This window comes from Thermobia domestica, chromosome 8 (assembly GCF_964235325.1).
Source record: "Thermobia domestica chromosome 8, izTheDome1.hap1.1, whole genome shotgun sequence".
NCBI lineage: Eukaryota > Metazoa > Arthropoda > Insecta > Zygentoma > Lepismatidae > Thermobia > Thermobia domestica.
Window position 1 is genome coordinate 157,881,903 of NC_137461.1, and position 26,389 is coordinate 157,908,291.

Sequence of the window (26,389 nt, forward strand, 5' to 3'; positions counted from 1 at the left end):
ATATAATTTGTATGATCCATGAATAACGAATGTTTCTAGGAATCCGAAAGCATAGTGTACCTTCCCATCAATTTCTCCAGTGGTGGATTGAATATCGCGAAAATGGTCCCGAGATGTGCTGCAATACCTCCACGAATTGCATCCCTCGATGTCTCAGTTAGTACATACGATCGAAATAAGTGATATGGAATATTGTACATTTTCATGAGTTTCAGAAATCAGGGGGGGGGGGCAAGGTTGAAAAAGTAAAAAAAAATATCTCGAAGTAATGAAGACAGAGAGAGATAGAGAAGAAGGAAGACGAAGAATAGTGGCGCCAAAGACTTAAGTGGGAAATAACTAACGCTACAAAGACGAAAGTCGAATTTCTATCTCGACAAATCCATAGCCAAAATATTCTTAACATGCCAAAAGGGTGGTCTACTCAAATACGTAGACTCAAGGAACGCCCTGCTGCCAAGGATGCAAGTTCTGTGTCCATCAGATCCCAATCCCACAAGAGTTTGGTTGTAAGATTGAAATCCGATCCCCGTATCCGGCCCAAACCAGCAGGTTCCCGGATATCGTCCGGAAGGTTAGAGAAGGCGCTAATTTAGAATTTCAAGAAAAAAAAAATCATCCGACCTCTTGGAAACTAGAAGATTCCAGAATAGGGATGAAATTAGAGTAATAGCTAAGGTATCCCTAATTAGTAATTCGCCAAAATTAAAAAAAAATTAAATAAATAAACTGAATTTTGGATCGGTGATTTCAATTACCGAAACATCACCGATGGCTACCCAGCGCAGACATGCCACCGTCTGGGACGTCGTTAATTTCCCTCATCTAATTAAACTAAGAAAAGACATGAAAAATACTCAAGGGGACTAGGGGTCGACGTCCGGGTACGCTACATTTAGTAGCAGTTAATTTAATCGGATAGTCCGAACTGAGTTATATGAACACTGCACAATAAATAAATAAGGTAAGCAACAAAAACAAAAAAAAAAATCTCGGAGAGGCAATGAATGCTAAAGGTACAAATGACCGAAACCTGTACTTTTCGATGATCACAGGATATAGCAGTTGGTTTTCTTAATTATCATTTCTGTCATCCTTTAGAAGTAATTCCCACATGATACTACTCTATCTATTGAAAGGCTTAAGATCTGGGGCTGTTATTATGAGGTACATAAATGCAAAGTAACACACAATTCCCAACTATAATTTACATTCAAGTAGCAAACTCGGTTGGATGAATGCACTGGTGTGGAAGTCAAAACGCGAGAGATTTTTTTTTTTTTCGTAAACATATTCATATTTTCACTATATAAAATTCACTAGGCCTATCCATTTAAATATAGGGGTCGTCATCTCGTTCATATTATATATCATATTATTAACATATCATTACGTTCATTCATTATCTACTAATTTTCGCACGAAGTAATATTTTATAAACACCCTATTTCGTACATTTTACACGCAGGCCATACACATATCTACATTACGCAGTAATAAATATATATATATATATATATATATATAACTATCACAATCTATCACGCTCAAACCACCACACGATCACATTCATCGAACCACGTACTCTTTATTTCGAAGCACCCAAATTGTATTTACCTTGCAGGTTTAAAAAAAAATCATACATGTATTTACGGAAAGTTAAATTGTCAATGATTAATCTATTTCTGATTTGTTGATAAAACTGAAGCAACAATGGAATTTTCGACAGCCACGGGAAAAAAGAATTTAATACTACATTTTGAACCAAACAGTAACAGCATATGGACTTTACTTCTATTAAGAAAATAGGTATTCTTTATTTCGGCGGATATTTCAATTTCTACTGACCCTAGCAAGCTGAAATTTTCAGTACAGTAAGATCTCATGCTATTTTATACGAAGGTATACTCATCGGACCCGAAATCCATGTCCAATGAAAGTAATTTTTGAATAAATGACTAAAATCCAACAACCTAGATCACTAAGTTATGCGATGTCGTATTATCAACAAACAATTGAGTACCGAAACCGGACGCTGTGGCGCTGTAGTGGAGGCATAATTTACCGTGTACTGAAATGTATACTTGTACTCATTAATCAGAAATTTAATATTTACTCTGGTTTATTTCTGTTAGGAAAATGGTACTAAATTAACACATATTTATACACTGTCCTAACCAAAAATTCACACACTCACACAAGACTACTAACTACATACACCACTGCTAATACTATACATAAAAACAACTAACTAAACCAAACATGCACCATTTAGTTACATGCATGTTGACAAAATAAATACTCCCTTCTGATATATACCGTCGGCTCTATTTAATTTAGAGGGGGCAAAATGAGAAAGATAACCACTAGGTCCAATTGACCTGACCAATTGTTTACATAATGACTACCAAAAGTTGATGCCCGGGGGGCACCTTAACGAGGTTTATGTAGGGACCCTTCCCCTGAAAGGGGAAAAGGCCCTAAAACGAACAATAACTAACCCATTCCCCCGCTAGAACCGGTTCAATTCAGAAAAGGGGATAGGAGCCCTTTTGAACTAACTTAAGCTGCCATTATGATTATTTACAGTACTATTAAACCTACTACATACATGCAATTACGAAATAAATAATAATAAATCACATTTACTTAATACACGACCAACATGCACTAATCAGGTCGTAATTTCCCTAATCCCTAATTGAATTTGGAATAACAAGAAAAAAAGTAAAGTCACTCTTTCACTTTTGCTGTTATAGCTGGGCAGCAAACATGGCTTCCTGCAAACCGAAATCCTGAATCAGATATTTTCCCCTGGTTTTGCAGTTCTTTCAACAAAAATATGGGTTTCCTGGCTCCTGATTGATCACACGACGTTTACGATGACATTTAGTCTAAATTTTACCTGTTTTACACTCGAAATCCACGTCTTTACCAGCCAGTATAGCGTAGTTGATTTCCACGGCTGTGCTCGTAGAGTCGTTCTTGATTATTCTCATAACATTGCGCCGAAAAAGCCAGAGGTAGGAGAATTCCTCCAATCAGAACGAAAACTTTAGCCGCGGAAATTACAAAGCGAATGGAAATTTGGTAAATCCAGATATAACCGGATCTGAAAGTGACTATGGACTACTGAGAGGGGGTGAGGGAAAAGGTTAGGTACCTGACTAAATTCTACATTGGTCTGAAATTAAGAAAATTTATATCCAATGACAGAACTATGTTTCGGTATGACGTCAGAATGGTAAACCTTGAAACTTTTCAACTTATATATCAGAAAATGGGATTTACACTTAATCAAAATATAAATAAATATATTATACAGTGGGAAATATGGTTATTAATGAAACCTTTCGATTCATTATATTTAATTCGAAGTAAAGGGAGTAAATAAATTGTGTAGCTAAACCGAAATTGAATAAAAAAAAAATTACTAGGTACAGGGTGCGTAAAAAAAAAATTGCCATTACTTTCAACTGTAATGGTACATTACAGTTTTCCCCGGCCCATTAACAAAAATTTTGTTAGAATAACAAAATTTTGCTAATTGGGAATACTAACTACTGATGCTTGTTAAATTAACACATTCATTCATCTCATTCAAACATTACCAGTCACACTAGGACAGTATATTATATCTACTTGGGGTATTGCGCGAGTAATTCATTACGTTTATCTTCTGTACAATTGAAAATCTTTAAATTTCGAAAATTGTGAGTTCCGATACTTTCTTTTTTTTTTTTTTTTTCAGTAGTGTTCATATAGCAATAGAGCGGACAGGAGTTCTAACTGAGAAATCGACAGAGACAATTCGTAAGGCTTCACCCGTCGACTAGTATATCTGATGACATTAGGATCTAATTTCCCGACTATCACTCCCATTTAATATTGTTCTAGGCTCACCGTTACCACGCACTTGCGAATGGACTGAATTCTGGGGTCGATTTACATTATTGTTACTATTATTGTTATTATTATTGCCCTGACTATTACCGTTCTCCCTTCTTCCGTACGTCCTGTTAAAATTCCTCCTGGTGTTATCGCCCCTATCCGGGTTCGATGCCATGTTGGTACGGTCATAGGGACGGTAACTCCGGCGATTGTTGAACATGGGCCGATTCCTAAATAGTCGCCGGCCATTATTGTTGTTTTCTGAGCCATACCCACTAGGATAACGAGATCCAGCTTGGGTATAACTCAGGAAATCTGTCTGGCAACTTGCCGTTACCTTCGTCTTCGTCGGTTTTAGAATCTTTGCCTGTCGGGCGAAGTATCGTTTTGGTGGACCACCAACTTCCTTACCGCACAAGGCAGCTAAACGTGAGGTGACTTCTCGCACCGTTTGGCACAAGTGGGACGCTATGGCCCGGGACTCATCAGGTGGAAGAGCGTTAACTATAATATCTACCAGTTCGGCCTGAGAGGGATGTTCAGCTATCTGATAATATAGTTCGATAATTTTCCAAGCATAGTCCAAGAGGGATCCATACTTGGAGCGATCATACCGGAGTGATTGTAAGTTTCTTTTTTGGAGTCGTTCGATGTGCTCATTACAATATTCTTCTTTGAAAAGAATCAAAAAATCACCGAACGTCCGGATTTGGTATTTAACCGAGGCAAACCATGCGCCCGAAGCGGCGATCAAACATTTTTCAACTATTTGTAGGCGTTCTCCATCAGTAAGTTTGTACATGTCTAGATATTGCTGCAATCTTCGCAGAAAAACTCTAGGTAAACCGTTAGTAATGTTCCCATCGAAAGTGGGGAAACGTTCAATATCCCGGAGGGAAACTTTAGAGCTCATACTATACGGGGCAGGAAAAGAATCTAGTGGAATCAACGCATTATCCTGAGCGGTTGGGGTTGTCACCGGATTTGTCACCGACGGAGTGGTCACTGAACTGAACGCTCCCATATGACCAAGAGAGGTTTTATAATTAGTATTGACCATGTAAGGTTCGAATTTAGGACCCACCACTGCAGTAACTGACGGTCCGGCACATCTCCTTTCCCCTCCTGGCAGCACGCTGTAAGATTGTACCATTCCAAAGGTAGAGTGAGCATTTACGCTAGTGACTGTTGTAGTCACAACACTCGACTGCATCGGTACATCGAAATTACTCAACCATGATTTCGAGGTTGGCTGATGCGGGGGACAATACATGGTTGTGTCCCGTGCATCAGGCAACACTTGACTCTTTCCCGGGAGGACGTTACTCGTTTCGGGGAAATTTTTCCCTATAGAATCGCTATCAGGAAAAGGATAGGAGATGTCAGACTTGACGATTTCCAGTTTAGTAATCTTCCCCTTAATACTGTCTACCTCAGTTTGAATTCGACTAATTCTTTGATCAACCGACTCTAGTTTAGTTTCTATTGATAGGTCGGATATTACAACATTCAATTTACTTATTTCAGCCTGCTGCTGTTCAACCTTTCGTTCGATGTCACCAAATCTTTTGTTTGTACCCTCAAACCTTACATCTATTTCGTTTAGTTTCTCATTTGTTTCGTCTCTGAGCTGCTCGGTAGACTGTTGGGCCTGGTATCTAACCTGCTCCAGTTCAGTAGACGTTTGTTCTTTCAATTTACTAATCGAAGAAGCAAAGTCTAAACAAATCTGGTCAAATTTGTTGTTTAATACCTCGAATCGAGCGTCGGTCTCTCGTTTCGAGGTATCAAACTTCTCATTTATCTCACGCCTTAAGTTTTCACTATTCTGATCTATTTTCTGATTTATCTCACGCCTTAAGTTTTCACTATTCTGATTTATCTCACGCCTCATTTCTGTATTATTTTGTTCCATGTTAGAAAATTTTTCATGCATCATTTCCATCATCTGGCGAATTAATGCAGACGTGTCAGACCCTCCAGATGACATTCCTTCCTTCGGGTTTGCCGTCTGATCCCGAGAATCACTGTGATTTTCATTTTTTTCCTCATCGTCGAGGTCAGATATCTCCGCTGGAGATATTTGGCCTCGGTCCTTTTCACAATCCTCACAATATTTTTCTATTTCGCCGGTTTGCACCTTTTCTGCATTTTCAGCAGTGTCATCTAAATTGGAACAAGCAAAGTGGATCCATTTTAGTCCACAACCGGTGCATCTAATTAATCTTCGCGGGGCGCGAGATCTTTTCTCTCTTTCATCTAATGTGCATTGAGTGCACGTGACTTCACACTCGCCCTGTGACACCACAACCTTTTTTGTTGCCATAGTTTTGAGACACTTTACACTTTACAAAAGACAAGATATATATAGCAAAAATACACATATACTATAAAATACTTATTTGCTATCCAGACAAGTATTATTCATGACTTAAAGGACTCCCATTCTCTTTCCTTCCTTGAAACCCTTCTAGCGTTTAATTCTAATTTTAGAAAAATTTGGACACTCCTTCTCTTTCTCCCCCTTAGAAAAGGAAACAAAAATGACAAAGTAGCCAACGACTCTACTTATTTCATTTGACTATAAAATTTCTCTTATTAATTTCAATGTTATAATCAATTCAACATGCCTTCAACCTCACTCTTTGACATTCTAAAAAAAAATTTCAAATCTATCGGTCGCCATTTAAACTGAGATCCGTTGCCATGGAAACAAACGTTGCCATAACAACCATTCTTATCGCGGTTCACCAACTCAAACTGATTGGCATGATAACTGGTATTATTCAATAAGCATTTTCAGATCCGTTACCACAGTAAACATGGTTACCATAGCAACAGTCTTGTCACGTGTCGCCAATTTAAAACTGTAAAAGGGAAAAGTCGTCGTTGCCATAGAAACCACCGTTTCTTAATTTTGAACATACTAGATTCGATTGAAACGAGAAAACTTTTTATCGGACTTCTAAAGAGAATGAAATAAAATAACTAAATACATGACCGTGTTTATTACATCTAGGATTCCCAGTCACGACCCCCTTTTCAGTTTTATTAAAAAATAGAAGAAGAAGATGAAGAAAGGAAAAGGAAAATAGAAGAGGAAAGAGGTAAAGTAAGAAGGTAATAAAGAGGAAACTGTTACTGAATATTTTGAAAAAATATGGTAAAGAAAGTGAATAATTATCGAATTCCAATAGCTATTGGGTTAATATTTGGTATTCAGGTGATTAAGGGTAGACGCATGTTAACCCATACATCCCCGATCTAGATCCATTTAACCCTAACTACCAAATTATCCCGATCTAGATCTGAGATAGATGAGAAAGTTTAATTCTACAGTTTATTCAATATTTCCACTAATATCCAATATTTGAAAAATAAACGACGAAGTTGATGGCATGTTAGAATCGACCACAAAGAAAGAAAAAAAAATCAGAGTATTACATATTCGTAGAAGATTTTGACTCTCACAGTTCTCCCATGCTGATCATTCGTTCAGGCTACTTCAGTCCTTTTTACTTCCTTCATAGAGCCAACTTAAGTTAGTATTAACATTCAATGAGTTTAATTGATAACTACCATTAATTATAATAAATCACACATATATGTCAAAATAATGGATGCACTTAATACTAAACCTACATTTCACTCACACACACATTCATACAGGACAATGTATACTTCGGGTTGTATTTAGTTAAATTAAACTAACCTAACTACATTACTATATACATTTATTACATTTCAATAAAAGAAAAATTAGTTGGACATAACAGGGAAAAAATTTAATACATGGAAAGAATGTTTCATTAACATGCATAGAAATTCGCTAATTTTATCAAGACCAAATAACACATTTCTCTTCCTATATATATATTAAAAGTTGAATTACATAAAAGAGAATTTGACAAAAAAAAAAATGAAAGACAAAAATAAAAAAATTCAAAGATCAATACATTTAGGATTCAATGTAATGAATATATATATATATCGTTGCGGAAAAAGAAAGAAAAAAATAAATAAAAAAAATATATATATATATATAATTGGTTAATCATTCTAAAAAAAAAACACTTTAGTAACATTTTATTAGGTCTCTGTCCCAAGAGGAGACATTTCGACGATTTTATGAGTTTTTGTTCTCACATCGATAATAGCTCCTTTTTCCAACTCTCTTTTCGCACTGTGGTTTGTGTCCATGAGAGTGTTTAATTGTTTTTGTTTTAGCTATAGACAAATAGTCGCTTCATATCACATATATATTTATATTTCTCATTTCGTCACTCGACGCACTCAATATAAAATTTCAAAGTTTATCAAGGTTAAAAAAATTTTGAATCCAGTCACAGATATTGAGAACATATTTCCATATTCCGGTATTCACATTAAGTTATCAACTAAATTTCTCTTCATTAAATTTAAGACCAGTAATTTTCTTTATAGTATAGATCTTGTAGTCAAAAGATTCTAGTCACTGAATAGTTAAATTTCTGATCGTAGGGGAAGGATTTGTTTCAGAGTCTACTGATAGAAGATTCGTTGGTGGGGCACACTGTTTCGTAGGTTATTAATTTCACTTTGATCTTGCGAATAAATTTGGATGAGGATTAGGGTTATTTTACTTATCTTACGACCTGCTACTCGTTTTACTTACATGCGGTATTTAACATTATATTCAACTTTAATAGTTACAGACATCAGTAACCACTCAACAAAATGTAATTTATTACAATATACGCGGTAACACTATATGTCACAAATAGTTGGTAACGGTCGGGTGTCAAAAACCTATGGCAACCTAAACAAAACCAGGGTAAATACCGAGCCCATTACATACATACTCGTATATATATATATATTCATATTAATCAATACAATAAATTTCACTTTAATATCTATCTTAATATTTCGTCGACGTTTAAATTATACATAACCGTTCATATTCGACAAGTATTCATATTTTATAAATATTTATATTTTATTGGCTCAAAGACAAAACAAAAACCCTGACTATCAAAATTCACTTTTTTCTCTCATAAGGTTGCAACATTGTACTTTCTATGTATAAACCCGATAATCAATAATCATTTTCAATTTACTAAAGATCCGCATATATATATATAAAAAATAGTTGGTGTTATTTAATGACATAAGAGGTGGAAATGTAACAAATTGAGCAGGCACGTAACTTTTAAAACTATGTAAGCACATATATAGATGTATATAAAAAAAAATCAATGTTATTGGAAACTAGTGGGCCCAGACTACTAATACATACACACTATATGACCAATCAATAGAAATAAAAACCAGAAATCAGTTGTCAATGGATATAATTTGTATGATCCATGAATAACGAATGTTTCTAGGAATCCGAAAGCATAGTGTACCTTCCCATCAATTTCTCCAGTGGTGGATTGAATATCGCGAAAATGGTCCCGAGATGTGCTGCAATACCTCCACGAATTGCATCCCTCGATGTCTCAGTTAGTACATACGATCGAAATAAGTGATATGGAATATTGTACATTTTCATGAGTTTCAGAAATCAGGGGGGGGGGGGCAAGGTTGAAAAAGTAAAAAAAAATATCTCGAAGTAATGAAGACAGAGAGAGATAGAGAAGAAGGAAGACGAAGAATAGTGGCGCCAAAGACTTAAGTGGGAAATAACTAACGCTACAAAGACGAAAGTCGAATTTCTATCTCGACAAATCCATAGCCAAAATATTCTTAACATGCCAAAAGGGTGGTCTACTCAAATACGTAGACTCAAGGAACGCCCTGCTGCCAAGGATGCAAGTTCTGTGTCCATCAGATCCCAATCCCACAAGAGTTTGGTTGTAAGATTGAAATCCGATCCCCGTATCCGGCCCAAACCAGCAGGTTCCCGGATATCGTCCGGAAGGTTAGAGAAGGCGCTAATTTAGAATTTCAAGAAAAAAAAAATCATCCGACCTCTTGGAAACTAGAAGATTCCAGAATAGGGATGAAATTAGAGTAATAGCTAAGGTATCCCTAATTAGTAATTCGCCAAAATTAAAAAAAAATTAAATAAATAAACTGAATTTTGGATCGGTGATTTCAATTACCGAAACATCACCGATGGCTACCCAGCGCAGACATGCCACCGTCTGGGACGTCGTTAATTTCCCTCATCTAATTAAACTAAGAAAAGACATGAAAAATACTCAAGGGGACTAGGGGTCGACGTCCGGGTACGCTACATTTAGTAGCAGTTAATTTAATCGGATAGTCCGAACTGAGTTATATGAACACTGCACAATAAATAAATAAGGTAAGCAACAAAAACAAAAAAAAAAAAAATCTCGGAGAGGCAATGAATGCTAAAGGTACAAATGACCGAAACCTGTACTTTTCGATGATCACAGGATATAGCAGTTGGTTTTCTTAATTATCATTTCTGTCATCCTTTAGAAGTAATTCCCACATGATACTACTCTATCTATTGAAAGGCTTAAGATCTGGGGCTGTTATTATGAGGTACATAAATGCAAAGTAACACACAATTCCCAACTATAATTTACATTCAAGTAGCAAACTCGGTTGGATGAATGCACTGGTGTGGAAGTCAAAACGCGAGAGATTTTTTTTTTTTTTCGTAAACATATTCATATTTTCACTATATAAAATTCACTAGGCCTATCCATTTAAATATAGGGGTCGTCATCTCGTTCATATTATATATCATATTATTAACATATCATTACGTTCATTCATTATCTACTAATTTTCGCACGAAGTAATATTTTATAAACACCCTATTTCGTACATTTTACACGCAGGCCATACACATATCTACATTACGCAGTAATAAATATATATATATATATATATATAACTATCACAATCTATCACGCTCAAACCACCACACGATCACATTCATCGAACCACGTACTCTTTATTTCGAAGCACCCAAATTGTATTTACCTTGCAGGTTTAAAAAAAAATCATACATGTATTTACGGAAAGTTAAATTGTCAATGATTAATCTATTTCTGATTTGTTGATAAAACTGAAGCAACAATGGAATTTTCGACAGCCACGGGAAAAAAGAATTTAATACTACATTTTGAACCAAACAGTAACAGCATATGGACTTTACTTCTATTAAGAAAATAGGTATTCTTTATTTCGGCGGATATTTCAATTTCTACTGACCCTAGCAAGCTGAAATTTTCAGTACAGTAAGATCTCATGCTATTTTATACGAAGGTATACTCATCGGACCCGAAATCCATGTCCAATGAAAGTAATTTTTGAATAAATGACTAAAATCCAACAACCTAGATCACTAAGTTATGCGATGTCGTATTATCAACAAACAATTGAGTACCGAAACCGGACGCTGTGGCGCTGTAGTGGAGGCATAATTTACCGTGTACTGAAATGTATACTTGTACTCATTAATCAGAAATTTAATATTTACTCTGGTTTATTTCTGTTAGGAAAATGGTACTAAATTAACACATATTTATACACTGTCCTAACCAAAAATTCACACACTCACACAAGACTACTAACTACATACACCACTGCTAATACTATACATAAAAACAACTAACTAAACCAAACATGCACCATTTAGTTACATGCATGTTGACAAAATAAATACTCCCTTCTGATATATACCGTCGGCTCTATTTAATTTAGAGGGGGCAAAATGAGAAAGATAACCACTAGGTCCAATTGACCTGACCAATTGTTTACATAATGACTACCAAAAGTTGATGCCCGGGGGGCACCTTAACGAGGTTTATGTAGGGACCCTTCCCCTGAAAGGGGAAAAGGCCCTAAAACGAACAATAACTAACCCATTCCCCCGCTAGAACCGGTTCAATTCAGAAAAGGGGATAGGAGCCCTTTTGAACTAACTTAAGCTGCCATTATGATTATTTACAGTACTATTAAACCTACTACATACATGCAATTACGAAATAAATAATAATAAATCACATTTACTTAATACACGACCAACATGCACTAATCAGGTCGTAATTTCCCTAATCCCTAATTGAATTTGGAATAACAAGAAAAAAAGTAAAGTCACTCTTTCACTTTTGCTGTTATAGCTGGGCAGCAAACATGGCTTCCTGCAAACCGAAATCCTGAATCAGATATTTTCCCCTGGTTTTGCAGTTCTTTCAACAAAAATATGGGTTTCCTGGCTCCTGATTGATCACACGACGTTTACGATGACATTTAGTCTAAATTTTACCTGTTTTACACTCGAAATCCACGTCTTTACCAGCCAGTATAGCGTAGTTGATTTCCACGGCTGTGCTCGTAGAGTCGTTCTTGATTATTCTCATAACATTGCGCCGAAAAAGCCAGAGGTAGGAGAATTCCTCCAATCAGAACGAAAACTTTAGCCGCGGAAATTACAAAGCGAATGGAAATTTGGTAAATCCAGATATAACCGGATCTGAAAGTGACTATGGACTACTGAGAGGGGGTGAGGGAAAAGGTTAGGTACCTGACTAAATTCTACATTGGTCTGAAATTAAGAAAATTTATATCCAATGACAGAACTATGTTTCGGTATGACGTCAGAATGGTAAACCTTGAAACTTTTCAACTTATATATCAGAAAATGGGATTTACACTTAATCAAAATATAAATAAATATATTATACAGTGGGAAATATGGTTATTAATGAAACCTTTCGATTCATTATATTTAATTCGAAGTAAAGGGAGTAAATAAATTGTGTAGCTAAACCGAAATTGAATAAAAAAAAATTACTAGGTACAGGGTGCGTAAAAAAAAATTGCCATTACTTTCAACTGTAATGGTACATTACAATATCTATCAAACTGTGTTCCTCACAGGTCCTATTGAACTTTTACCCGTATAGTTTGTTAACACCCTGTATATGATTGAGTCCGTTCAAATATTTAAGGTCAGCACTAACAGACCGAAACTGTATTCATGAAGAAATTAAATAACTACTGAAAGAAAATAATTTGTGCTATTATTCAGTCTAAACTCTTCCACTTGTGCGATGTTTTCGAATAAATTAGTTTTAAATATATATGAGAAGATAATTATGCCTTTTGTGGTATATTGTTACGATACACCATCGCTTACTTTTAAAAACCGTAGACTAAAGTATTAGAAAATAAAATCCTAAAGTAAATATTCGAATGTAAGATCGACAGGAATGGAGAATGACGTAAACTACACAACACAGGAAATGTCTAATCTTTTCCATTTGCCAAATATTGTTTGAATTATTAAATCTATAAGCCTCAGATCGGTAAGTCTTGTAGATGGAATGAATAAAATAGGACCACTTTCAAAATTGTAACTAAAATCATAATCGGAAAAAGACCATTAGGAAAATATAGACGCAGATGTGGGGGCGATATTAAGATGGATCTCGCATAAATAGGAGGACAAGTTAGGTATTGGAACTAGTTGGCTAGACAGAAATCAGTGGAGAGCTTTTTCTGAATGTGGCATTGAATCTTTGGGTTCAATAAGTCATTGAGTTAGTTAGTTAGCTCCATTTGAAATTGAATTTTCCTTTTCGTAATAATAAATTCTACTTTTGGTCTTGTTCAGATATGAAATAAGCTGTAAAATAAAGAGAGTATTAGATTTATTTGTAGCAAAGAAATAATTAATAAATACCTAATGAAGTAGCAGAGAACTAGTAGTTACAGTAGGGGTGTAATATAATTGAAATATATGTAAGCCCTTTTAAGTGATTGAAACGAATACGATAATTACCAACAGTTTGGACGGTAGTTATCGACAATGGAAAGCGACAAAAAGCATGTGAGTTGAATAATGAAGGCCGGTAATAGCCGCTTAGGAAAGTTCGAATGCCACTTTTACAACATGGAACTATTCAATCGTCTTAAGGCGTTATCAATAAAAATGCGATTTGAGACTAAGTTAAAAATGCAACTTAAATAAAAATGTTAAAATTATTATTTTCTATGGTTTTAAATAAATTAACCATCAATCTTACCATTTAGTTTCTCCATTGTTCCAGCTTTACCTCCATATTCGTTGGGAAGACTATCCTGAGAGATTGTGTCGTAAATCATACTATAATCCTCTCCCAAAACACAAGTCTGATAAATAAAAAATAATCAAATAATATAATCTTAACATTTAATTACATACTGAAGAATCTTTCATATTTTATATTTAGGATTCTAGATGATGGTCGCTTTAGTATACAGATTGAATGTTTCTGTACTGCATCAAGAATATCCCATGCTTGAAAATTATAAATGAATTGAAGAATTCTAATTTCAGCACACTTTATTCATTTCATAGATTCTTTATAATTCAAAATAACACTTCTTTTAGTTTAACGTTCTACGGTAAGGCACCAAGGCTAAGGGAGACGATGAAGGTGATATACCTTGTAGTATCTTTTAGTGCAGTGATTTGACGCACAGAGACGTACATGAAGGGGAAGGAGAGTTATAGATGTGAGAAGAGTTTCGTCATCTAAGGGCAATGGGTCTATTTGCATACCTTACACTGAACTTCATGAGTAATAAAATTAACTAGAATGGCTATAATAAAAATAAAACGGAGCAGCGTATTAAAAGTTTCCTTATTTCTTGTGTTTAGTACAAATCATTAAATTACGTTGATTGGTCTTGGTTTCAAATAATCAAGAGTCAGTGTCCTGTAAAACTTTGTTTCAAATCATATGATAATATGCCGCATTTTAATCTGTTAAAAATATTTACGTATTGTAATAGACATGTGTATCAAATGGCCATTTTTATCACTTGCTAAAGCTTACTCATTCCGTTAATATTGTCAATTATATAAACATGTATTTTTCCTATATTTTGAAAATTAATTGCAATAACTAAGCAATTTACATGTTAGTTTATGCAATTTAAAATCTTCCTCGATAACATATCTTGTTACGAAAATGGATAATTATCGTGCTTTCTTTATTTAAATTCTAGTGGTGTGCATTTCTTTATTTTGTATGGATAACTTTAAGCGTTTCTTTTTGGGGGGGACACTCTCGTAGTTCCCCAAAATCAAATTTAAAGTATTTCTCGATAACATATTTTGTGATAAACTCCGATAATTATCGTTCTCCCTAGATTTAAATTCTGGTTATTTGCATTTCCTTACTTTAAATAGATAACTTTAAGATTTTTTTTTTTTTTTTAATAAAAATATGCGGCATAATTTTTCAGCATGCTCCTGTAGTTCCCAAAATTAGGTTTAAAATATTCCTCGATAACATACCTTGTGAAAGACACCTATAATTATTGTTCTCTCTAGATTTAAATTCTAGTTATGTGAATTTCTTTATTTTATGTAGATAAATTTAAGCGTTTTCTGTAAAACATAATGAAATATGTGGCATTACTTTTCAGCATGTGTGGCTCACAGGGCCTAAACGTAAATACTTTCTTCTGATTCTCTATGAGCCATATGTGGCTCGTGCTTTTTTTTTCCTGCCAGGAGTGAGATCTGTTTCAGAAAACTTGGAATATTGACTGTTGATGTCTCTAGGTACGTATTATTTGAATATGCTAAATTCTAATGTGCGAATACCACAGCTGAGTAAAACCCAAAGAAAGTAGCATTTTCTAATTTTCAGCTAGTTAACATTTTCACATAGTTACCGTTGATATATATAATTCGGAAAGCTAAAGGGCTTGCAATATAGTCACACACCTGGCCCGAAACATCGTATTGAAAAAATAATCCTTTTCGTAGGGCCTCATATAAGTGTCAAACAAATGTCAACGTGTGACCCTTATATGGCTCACGGGGCACCACGGTCAGCTTTAGTGTAAGCCATATATACATCACGGGACCTCACGTAGCCGTTTATGTGAGCCACATGGCGGTCAATGTGTTAAACGTCGCATGTATATTTCCATGACTATTTTAAGAAATTCGTTGTGTGTGTAGGGAAATTCGTGTTTGCAAACATAAAGAACAACTTAAGTAAATTCTAGTTCGAGTTAGCAATGTACGGAGCTGTTATGTGAGAGAATATGTATAATCCTTTAAACGAGAATAATAATAATAATAATAATAATAATAATAATAATAATAATAATAATAATAATAATAATAATATCAATTACATGTCTTAGCCTATTCTATGGGCGCATAGTAAAATTGATTACTTCTGTATTTTTTTTATTACGAAATAAAATTATATTAAGTTATTGGAAGGCCAAAGGAATTTATTGATGCAGGTTTACCTTGGAAGAACTTAAACGATGGGATATAAATACGTGCCCGAACGTATGACATAAAAACTACAGTGCAAAAACGACTAACCAGGTTGATCTAGGTGGCCACTTTAAAGCAAGAATTATATCTAACCGAACCAGGACAGGAGCAAAGACGGGGGTCTCTGCGACAGCTCATGGTTGCGTCCGTAGAAAGAAAGCGCCTCAGACAATGTAGATATGCGCATAAACGAAGACAATGGAGGAACACTTCATATTTAATAAAACGTTTGCCTTAGGTGTGAGACACTTTTGCATCGTTACACGTGATCACTTTGGATATATTCCTCAGATATAACTTGACTTCATTTCAGCTTTTTTGCGAGAAAGTTTGTGGGTAAGTATTATACATAATTCAACGTAAGCTTATGCACTCCGCATTATGTATATCTACCTAATTGGCAGGATTGGGATATATTTTTATTACTTGTAATTATATTCTCTTTTTGAAATCTGAATGGATATTTCTTCTGTAAATTTTACAAATGTAAGCGACTTAAAAATAGAATACCACTTTAAAATGGCATACAAATAATTACGATTTCAGTTATGTCACCCTTGAGTAAATCAGTAGCTATCTACTTTACAAGAAGGCCTGGAGCCAGTTTATCGTACCAGCATCAATTGGTCTGCAATATGACACCACAACGGTAGTGGCGCATGTGTGTGGAAGCCATACAAAGCAGAAAAGTATAAGCCAGGAGATCAGAAATTGAAATAGACAATTTGATCATCCCACTGGATGGCAGAAATATTGTTCACTTGGACATGATAGAATGTATGGTGTCGTCCACAGTAATAACTCAAGGCTGTATCTCGGTAATTGATATTGAGCAGTTTCTGTCGACAATTCAACGGAGCTCACTCAATAGTGGATTGCCTGCAAGCATCTCCGCTAGCCTGATTTCAATGACTCAAAACCTGAAACGTCTCACGCTGGAATGGTCGTATGAACTTCGTCGTGGGCATACTGATATAGTCATGTTTTCTAAATGATCTTACAGACAGGGGCGTCAATCCCACCAGGGACCCCGGGAACGTGTTCCCCTAATATTTGTAAAACGTTTTCCGTCCCCGCAATATCTCAAGTATCTTAGGTCAATTATGACCTAGATGAGGTTCAATCATGTAAGTTTTCTACATCTAGAAAACAATGTTAGACAAATTGAATATGAAAAAAAGCACAAAATTTGTTTAAAATTGTGGAAAGGGCAGGCAATTTTTGGCCCTATGAAGGTGAAGGTGGAATAAACCGTAAAGTAATGAATTAACATTTTAGATAGCGAGAAGCAAAGTGACTTTAGTTTAGCTGTAAAATAAAACATAATTTTCAACTTTTTTTTTACCTAGGCATATACATTGTTGACCTTCAATTACATTAGATGTAGACTAGTAGACTTAAAACATGTTTTCAAAACTTTATTGTTTCTAAGTATTCACTTCATACTATCTTTATCATTATTTTGTTCTTGACAGACACTTGGTATCATTTAAACTTAATTAAAATTGTAAAACAAAGTTCAATTTCATTCTTCGAATAAACAAACAAACTACAAAGTATCCATCAGAAAAATGAAAACTAGCATGGGAAAAACTGAAATAAAATGTAATGTACGAATAGTTTTTTAAATATATTTTCCGAGAAAGAGTCCCCGCACTCCCCGCTATTCCATTCACCCAAGTACCTCCGAAAGTTAGCCCCTTCCCCAAAGCTTATATACTGCTGACTCCAATGTTTACAGAGAAATCCGTACGGCTGCTCACAGACATAAAGTTCGCCTCCATTCCGGACATTGATCATACTGGTGGTATAGTTGATCAGTACCGTCGTCGTCACGACCATCACACAGTGTGATTGTTTTGTGGGTTCGCATACATGCAGTGAGGAAAGTGACTCCTTAGAAATACATCCGTCTGCTTGATTTGATAACACGGTACACTGAGGCTCTCATTCAAGCATATCAAGACTTAATGTCATATCAATTTACCACGGTACAGTTGTTAAACAATGCTGAAATTTCTTGATACATATATACTGAATAAAAGTACAGAACACCTAATACCATATGGGCCCCGACTAATCGGGTTCTCGATAAAACGAGGTGGTCCTTAAAAAAGAAATGCCTATATGAACTTTTCAAATTTTAAATGTCCACTTGTAATGTATCGTGCCGAACAGAAGACTTTGATCAGGTAATGACGACTGCTTTGAAACAAATGCAAAGTATGAGAATTAAATCCGTCATATCTGTAGTTTGGTGGCTAGAAGAAACAAACTTGTGAACTAAAGGTCTAAGAACAACTTAAAGATATCAATATAAACTATGCCAAAGATCATTGACTTATATCATGATAAAAGAAATAAGAAATAAGTGTCTCAAGTAACCTATTGCTAGATAACACAATACGTTTGCAACGTTTAGTACAACAAGGCGATCCTTTATGTCCTGCTTGATTCGCCATTACAATTCAGTCTATAGTGTTTAGGATCAACACAGAATTAAATATCTGGTACTTAGATAATGCTACTATAGAAAGAGATCCTGACAAAGTTATGAGTGAGCTACACAATATTCGAAATATGGCAGCAAACATTGGACTACACTTAAATTTCATCAAGTGTGAAGTAAGATTTTTTAGGAATTTAGGAATTTTTAAAGGAATTTTAAGTCCTCCTGAAGCACCTGGCAGAAGTTCAAATTAGTTTGGGACAACCCTCATCAAATTGCATTAATCAGTGATACTACAAGAAGCAGACAGCCAAGGCAAAAGCCAGATTTCATGCCTCCTCATCTCTAATTTCAGATGCTTGGCTACAGGTTTTACCTTCACACAATCTAGGACTACACCTTTCAAATCAAACTTTTCGAATTGCAGTTGATCTTTGCCTAGGGGTAGATATATGCGAATCACGCAACTGCTATAAATATGGTACATCAGTCAACGAGAAAGGGCAATACTGTCTCTCTTGCATAAGTAGTTCCGGAAGATACGTTACATTCGAACGTGAATGACATTTTCTGGGGAGCACTCACATCGGCGGAAGTTCCATCTGTTCGTGAAGCTTCGCGATGTAACACATTTGACGGCAAAATACCACATGGCATGACACTGGTACCATGGAAGAGCGGAAAGATATTTCTCTGGGATTTCACCTGCCGTGACACTTTCTTACGACATCCAACCTTAGATTTTCGACATCACGAAAAGGAGCTATTGCATCCCTCAGAGAATGTGAGGAAAGAAGAAAATAAAAAGAACTACTTCATAGGTACATGTTCGTGACCGTGGCCGTTGAATCGAGCGACACTTGTGGCTAATGATGTGAGGTGGAAAATTTTCCGCTATATTTTTCCGGAAAATTTTCCGTTCTAAAAAATATCAGTAATCAAGTAACAATTTCTCAGCAATCATAAAATTGGTTGCATTCGTGTACAGAAATGTAAAAATGTGAAAGATCGTTTAAAGAATCTGAAAATTTTCATGGCTCACACAATTTTCACTACTATGTAGGAACAAGTTATACCATTTTTCATTAATCGAAATATTTTCTGTCTTATATGGAAAAATTGAAGAACTTTTTATGAGTCAGAAAATTTTCATCATTTTGAAGCAAAAAGTAAAACAAGTTTTTGTGCACCGGAAAGTTTTATTGCTCTGTAGAAACAAGTGAAAGGAATTTTCATAGATCGAAAAATTTTATCACGATGTAGAAACAAGTGGAAAAATCTTTTCATAAGCCGGAAAATTTTGGATATTATGTATAGTGATGTTAGGTGGAAAATTTTCCTCTATATTTAACTGCACATTCAGCTACAAAATTGAATTTCAGTAGAGGAAAGTTAGTCAACAACAATTTATAATTTTCCTATTAGCTTTCGGGAACCGGAAAATTTTCTAATATTTCAAGTTGGGAAGTAAATTTTACACAGTGCTTTCCTTCTCTCTCTTCATCTGCGAGCTCCTTCGTTGCTAAGCAGTTAGCACACGCGCCTTTGGAAGACCTGGCTTCGATTCCCAGCGGGAGCTAATGTAGTTCGGATTTCACGTTAATCAGTTGGTCCCGTCTTATATAGTCTCGCTCCTGAAAGGGACGTTAATTTCAACTCCTCTCTCTCTCTCTCTCTCTCTCTCTCTGTGTGTGTGTGTGTGTGTATGCAAAGTGCAGAGAACATGAGTTCGTAGAGTACAAATATCCCCTTCTATTATTTAAAATTTCAATTTATTAAAAGTCATCAATGTTTTTCGATTCATAAAAACATACTCCACTTATTCCTACATCGTTGTTTAGTCGTAAAATTTATTGGTAATAAATATTATCTTAAATTTTCATGAAGTGGAAATCTAGCAATTCTTCATTTGAAGAATGTTTCAAAAACTTCAATGCGTTCTTCCCTCAGAATCCACCTTTGATCTTACAATATCAGATTTCGTCAGTTTAATACGCATAAGACGGTTTTCTCATAGTTTTACTACTTCTATAGATTTACATTCTGCAACATTTATAAATAAGTAGATATAATAGAGAGAGAGAAAAAAAAACACTATGTAAATTTTTACTTACCAACTTGAAATATTAGAAAATTTTCTGGTTCCCGAAATCTAATTGGAAAATTATAATTTGTTGCTGTCTAATTTTCCTCTACAGGAATTGTATATCTCAATGTGCAGTTAAATATAGTGGAAAATTTTCCACCTAATATCACTATACATAATATCCAAAACCGTCCGGATTATGAAAAGTGTTTTCACTTGTTTCTACATAGTGATAAAAATTTTCCGATTCATGAAAATTCCTTACATTTGTTTTTACAGAGCAATAAAACCTTCCGACTCACAAAAAGTTGTTTTACTTTTTGCTTCAAAATGATGAAAATTTTCCGACATAAAAAGTTGTTCAATTTTTCCATACAAGACACAAAATATTTCGATTTATGAAATATTGTTTCACTTGTTCCTACCTATTATTAAAAATTGTGAGCCATGAAAATTTTTAGATTCTTTAAACGATCTTTCACTTTTTTACATTTTTATACATGATTTCAATCAATTTTATGAACACTGAGGAATTGTTACTTGATCACTGATATTATTTAAGAACGGAAAATTTTCCGGAAAAATATAGAAGAAAATTTTCCACCTTACACCACGGCTAAACAATGATGTAGAAATACGTGGAGTATGTTTTTATGAATCGGAAAATTTTCCGTTTCTAAATTTTCCGGAAAATTCTCATCGCTATACAGGACAAACATTTCTTCGATTCATGAAAAATTGTTTCACTTGTTCCTACATAGTACTGAAAATTGTCTGAGCCATGAAAATTTTCAGATTCTTTAAACGATCTTTCACTTTTTAACATTTCTATACATAAATTCAATCAATTTTATGAATAATGAGGAATTTTTACTTGATCACTGATATTTGTTAAGAACGGAAAATTTTCTGGAAAAATATAGAAGAAAATTTTCCACCTCACTTCACGGCTAAACAATGATGTAGGAATACGTGGAGTATTATATGTTTTTATGAATCGGAAAATTTTCCGTATCAAAATTTTCCGGAAAATTTTCATCACTGTACAGAAAAGACAATTCTTCGATTCATAAAAAATTGTTTCACTTGTTCCTATATAGTACTGAAAATTGTCTGAACCATGAAAATTTTCAGATTCTTTAAAAGATCTTTCACTTTTTGCCATTTCTATACATGATTTCAATCAATTTTATGAATACTGAGGAATTGTTACTTGATCACTGATATTTATTAAGAACGGAAAATTTTCCGGAAAAATATAGAAGAAAATTTTGCACCTCACATCACGGCTAAAAAACGATGTAGGAATAAGTGGAGTATATTTTTATGAATCAGAAAATTTTCTTTTTCAAAATTTTCCGGAAAATTTTCATCACTGTACAGGACAGACAATTCTTCGATTTATGAAAAAGTGTTTCACTTGTTCCTACATAGTACTGAAAATTGTCTGAGCCATGAAAATTTTCAGATTCTTTAAACAATCTTTCAATTTTTAACATTTCTATACATGAATTTAATCAATTTATGAATTCTGAGGAATTGTTACTTGAGCACTGATATTTGTTAACGGAAAATTTTCCGGAAAATATAGAAGAAAATTTTCCACCTCACATCACGATGCAACGATGTAGGAATAAGTAGAGTATATTTTTATGAATCGGAAAATTTTCATCACTGCTTGTGGCCTCGAAGGTATAAATTTCATGAAAGAAGTACGCCAACGTATTTTACACGTTACTCGTGACAAACGGTTTACTAATTTTATCATACCACGTATCAGCATACTGTTCAGCGATGCAATATGGCTTTCATTTTAGTTACATTGCCTCCTCTCAAATTATTAAAAGTTTTCGTTTTATAATTATGCATAATTTGCTGTTACCTCACAACATTCTTCACTCTTTCTTTTCTATGCACCATCGTTTTATCTGTTTTACTTTCTCTCTTTTTGTTTCATGTCTTTCGCAAGTACTTCATGATTTTGTATATCGGGAGATTATCATTTATGGCACGGACCGTAAAATCATTTTGTGGCCCATTACACGTTTCCCGTACGCCGTACGTTGATAGTATTTGGTGTCCCTGCCCGTTGCCCGTACAACGTACGTTTTGCCTTTTAAATGCAAAATAACGGACTTACAAATACCCTACACGGCATTCGTCCCTGTTCCATTGAAGAGAAGTATATAATTGACCATACAGCCAACAGATATCAACACTACTAGTATTCAGTATTCCCTGCTTCCTATTTGAGCTCGACATTAGCATTTGACTAAATGACTTCCACACACAGCCGTGAGCATGTGAATGCTGACAATGTTATAGACGTGCTTGGTGAATTGTCATGATCTGACATAAGTGGCATTGATGTAAAAGGAGATGAAGATCCAGACTTTCAGTTAGAATGAAACGGAGGAGAAAGCGATGGTAGTTGTGTGTCGAGTGAGAATAATTCCGTGTTGCAGAATGATCCATGTACACGTTCATCACATAGGAATGTACACGAAAGTGAAAAAAAAGTGGCCTTCTCGTGATGACCAACAGTGTTTGCCTGTTTTCGAAGAAGCTGGAGGGTTTAACATTTCTCTGGATCCTTCATGTACTCCGTAAGATTGTTTCTCTATTTTCTTTGAAGCAGATATGTTCAAACATGTGGAATGGGAAACGAATTAGAGAAAGCGTCGTTAAGGAAAGCTGAAACCACATTCTATGTAGCAAAAGGAGGTTACAGTGAAACTGTACGAATTCTATTACTTTTTTGCAGGTATTCTCATATATATGTTGCTCAACTAGCGCAATTAGAGGCTTATTGGTCGAGAAAGCAATATCTGCTAAAGAGTTCTGCAAGGAGCGTGATGATAGGCGAAAGGTTTATATCAATATTCTTCGTGCTTCATTTGAATGATAATTGAAAATTTGTAACTGTAGATAAAAATAACCATGACACCTTGTTCAAAGTAAGGCTATAACTAGATTATTTAGCAAAAGAAAGTGTAGAAGCAAATTCATTCCAGGACGAAGTATACTTTTGATTAGGGAATTTTCCACTTTTACTGAAGTATTCAGTTTCGAGTGAACGTGAAAAGCATACCGAATAAACATGACATAAAGTTGTAGATTTTATATGTTGCTGGTAATGTTTTCAACTATAAGGTTTATGCTGGATCCACAGACAATGGAGAAGACAAGAAATATTATTATATAATTACTAACAATACATTTCAGCATATCAGGGAATTTTTTGTACTAAGATCATGCTTGTATGTTTTGGCTAATAAAACCCCATAAATAAAGATTTTTGCAAAACTATTTATAGTTTCGAGAAAGTAAAGATATCTTCTTTCAAAACCTACTACAAAGATTTTCATGGACTGAAAATCTAAGAGAACATATTGAGCTACAAACAGCAAAAAACCCTCGTCCCCACGGCAATAACATAACATTGAAGGTCCGTTCTGCGGTACAAAATACGAACAACATACGGCCAGCGGGCATAGAGTCATAAGTGTTATATATATATAGTATGAAACGATGGTGTGATAACGGACAATATGTACAGAACAGGTCTACCGGATGGAAGATCAGCTAAGAGAAAGCTTATTTCATATGCAAAAATGTAAATTAGTTCATATATTGCCACCATCTGAAAAAGTATATATATATATATATACGAGGGTCATTCGGAAAGTAAAGAACGTTTGGCGCTAGCGCGTGCGCGTGTTCCGCTGCCGCTGGGTTATTGACCTGGGCATGCTTTAGCCTCAGTCTGGCACCAGCTGCGATCCGCTACGGTCCGTTATTGCTTCGCTGTGCGACTGTAAAATGTGCGATACAATTACTGATCCCGCCAAGTGTGAGGTTGGTAGTGTGATAAGATTTTTGAATGCAAGAAAAGTGCGTCCGATAGAAATTTATAGACAAATCACTGAGGTGTATGGAAATGTAATGAATGAAGCATCAGTTCGTAAGTGGTGCATTATGTTTAATGACGGACGGACGAATGTGCACGATGAGGAACGCTCGGGCCGGCCTTCTGTTGTGACTGACGAACTCAAAGGAAGAATTGAGCGGAAAATTCAAGAGGATAGGCGATTCACTATTAATGGGCTGCACGAATTTTTTCCTGAAATTTCAAGAACTTTGTTGTACGAAATTGTCAGTGGTGAACTTGGTTAGTGATTGGTTCAACAGTTTGGCGGCAACTGTGTATGCCGAAGGCATAGAAAAACTTGTACCACGGTATGACAAGTGTTTAAATTTACACGGTGACTATGTCGAAAAGTAATTTAAGTATCACATAGAATGTAACACAAATTTCGCCTTTGTATATCAGTTAGTAAAGTGTTTATACAAAAACGTTCTTTACTTTCCGAATGACCCTCGTATATATATATATATATATATATATATATATATATTCTTAAATATTTTCTGTCAGCAAATTTTAAATTTATAATTTACAATGTGATTGTTCTCATTTTTTATCTAAACCATTTTTTTAACAATAAAATGGTACATAAGAAGTATCAATATTTTAAATGATATAAATTTCCTTAATTACTTCAGGGAAATCGAACCCAAGACCCCTAATTTACGAAATGAATGCTGAAACCACTATTCTAAGGCTTTACTCTTAAGTAAGAGTTAAAACACTTATATATGTAGCAAATTGCACATGTTTACAATACCAATATTTTATGAACGACGAAAAACTTTGATTTCGAACTTGATAAAGAACTATAGTCCAGTGAATTTAAATTTAAATTTAAAGAAGACTTAGAGACACGCAAGAATATGACGGAGAAAGTGTGTCAAGAAAAATTTGAACTCTTAACTCGAACTGGGAGCCTCAAACCACTCTTTTTTGATTCACCGAAGGTATCCTTGTAACTTGTCTCTATTATACTTGGTTATACTCGTTTCACAGTTATTTCCAGTAACCTTGAACGACAGGGACATGAACACAGATACATAGAGGACATTTAAGGTATTAAAGGCTCTCGTATTGAGAATCGAACCCAGGAAACTAATCCTGAGCTATATGATGGGTAGGGTACTTGATTCATTCCCAAAGCACGTAACCTTCAGACGGACAACTTCATGTTCCTGTTTTTTTTGGACTTTCCCTTTTCCTCTGACTTTCTCATTCCACAAATTCGTCCATTATAATTCACTTGCTTTAATCGTGGTTTTCTTCAAACTAATATGCATAACCGTGGGACAATAAACACAAAGATTTCATTTTATTTTCAAGCGTTAACCCAAACCAATCCAAACCGAGAAACAGTTGTATTCTCTATTTCGTGTTCTCACAAAAATATAAGTATAAACACGGGTATTCGTAATTCCATTCAAAACTGAAACAGCAGATTCATAATACCTTAGCCTAAAACGAAACCATTACACATCTTTCGGAACTTTTCCAATATATGTATGGATATTCTGAAAAGTGTCAATGTACTGTCTGTTATCAAACAAAACTGAACCAAATTATGGTTCGGTTTTTGAAATAAACAAACACATTCTGTTTCAACCTTAAACCAAATCCAAACCCGCTAACCGGCTTTTGGAACACGTCTAGTACCTAGACTGTAGTTGATTTTACTATTGTTTCGTGAAATCAACAGCCATTATGTAATTCAAATTTGGATATAAAACACATGCAGTCTCCCTTATTTCCGCCCATATATACAGGGTGCCC

At 34.9% G+C, this 26,389-nt stretch overlaps 1 protein-coding gene across 1 annotated transcript in view; it reads right to left on the reverse strand.

Moving 5' to 3' along the window:
- LOC145691879 (alpha-tocopherol transfer protein-like) overlaps positions 1 to 26,389 on the reverse strand; it is a 76,363-nt gene that overhangs the window by 43,974 nt on the left and 6,000 nt on the right. The window contains exon 2 of the mRNA XM_081767189.1: positions 13,890 to 13,995. Within this exon, the coding sequence (XP_081623315.1) occupies positions 13,890 to 13,995 (106 nt within the window). The remainder of the gene's footprint in view (positions 1 to 13,889; positions 13,996 to 26,389) is intronic.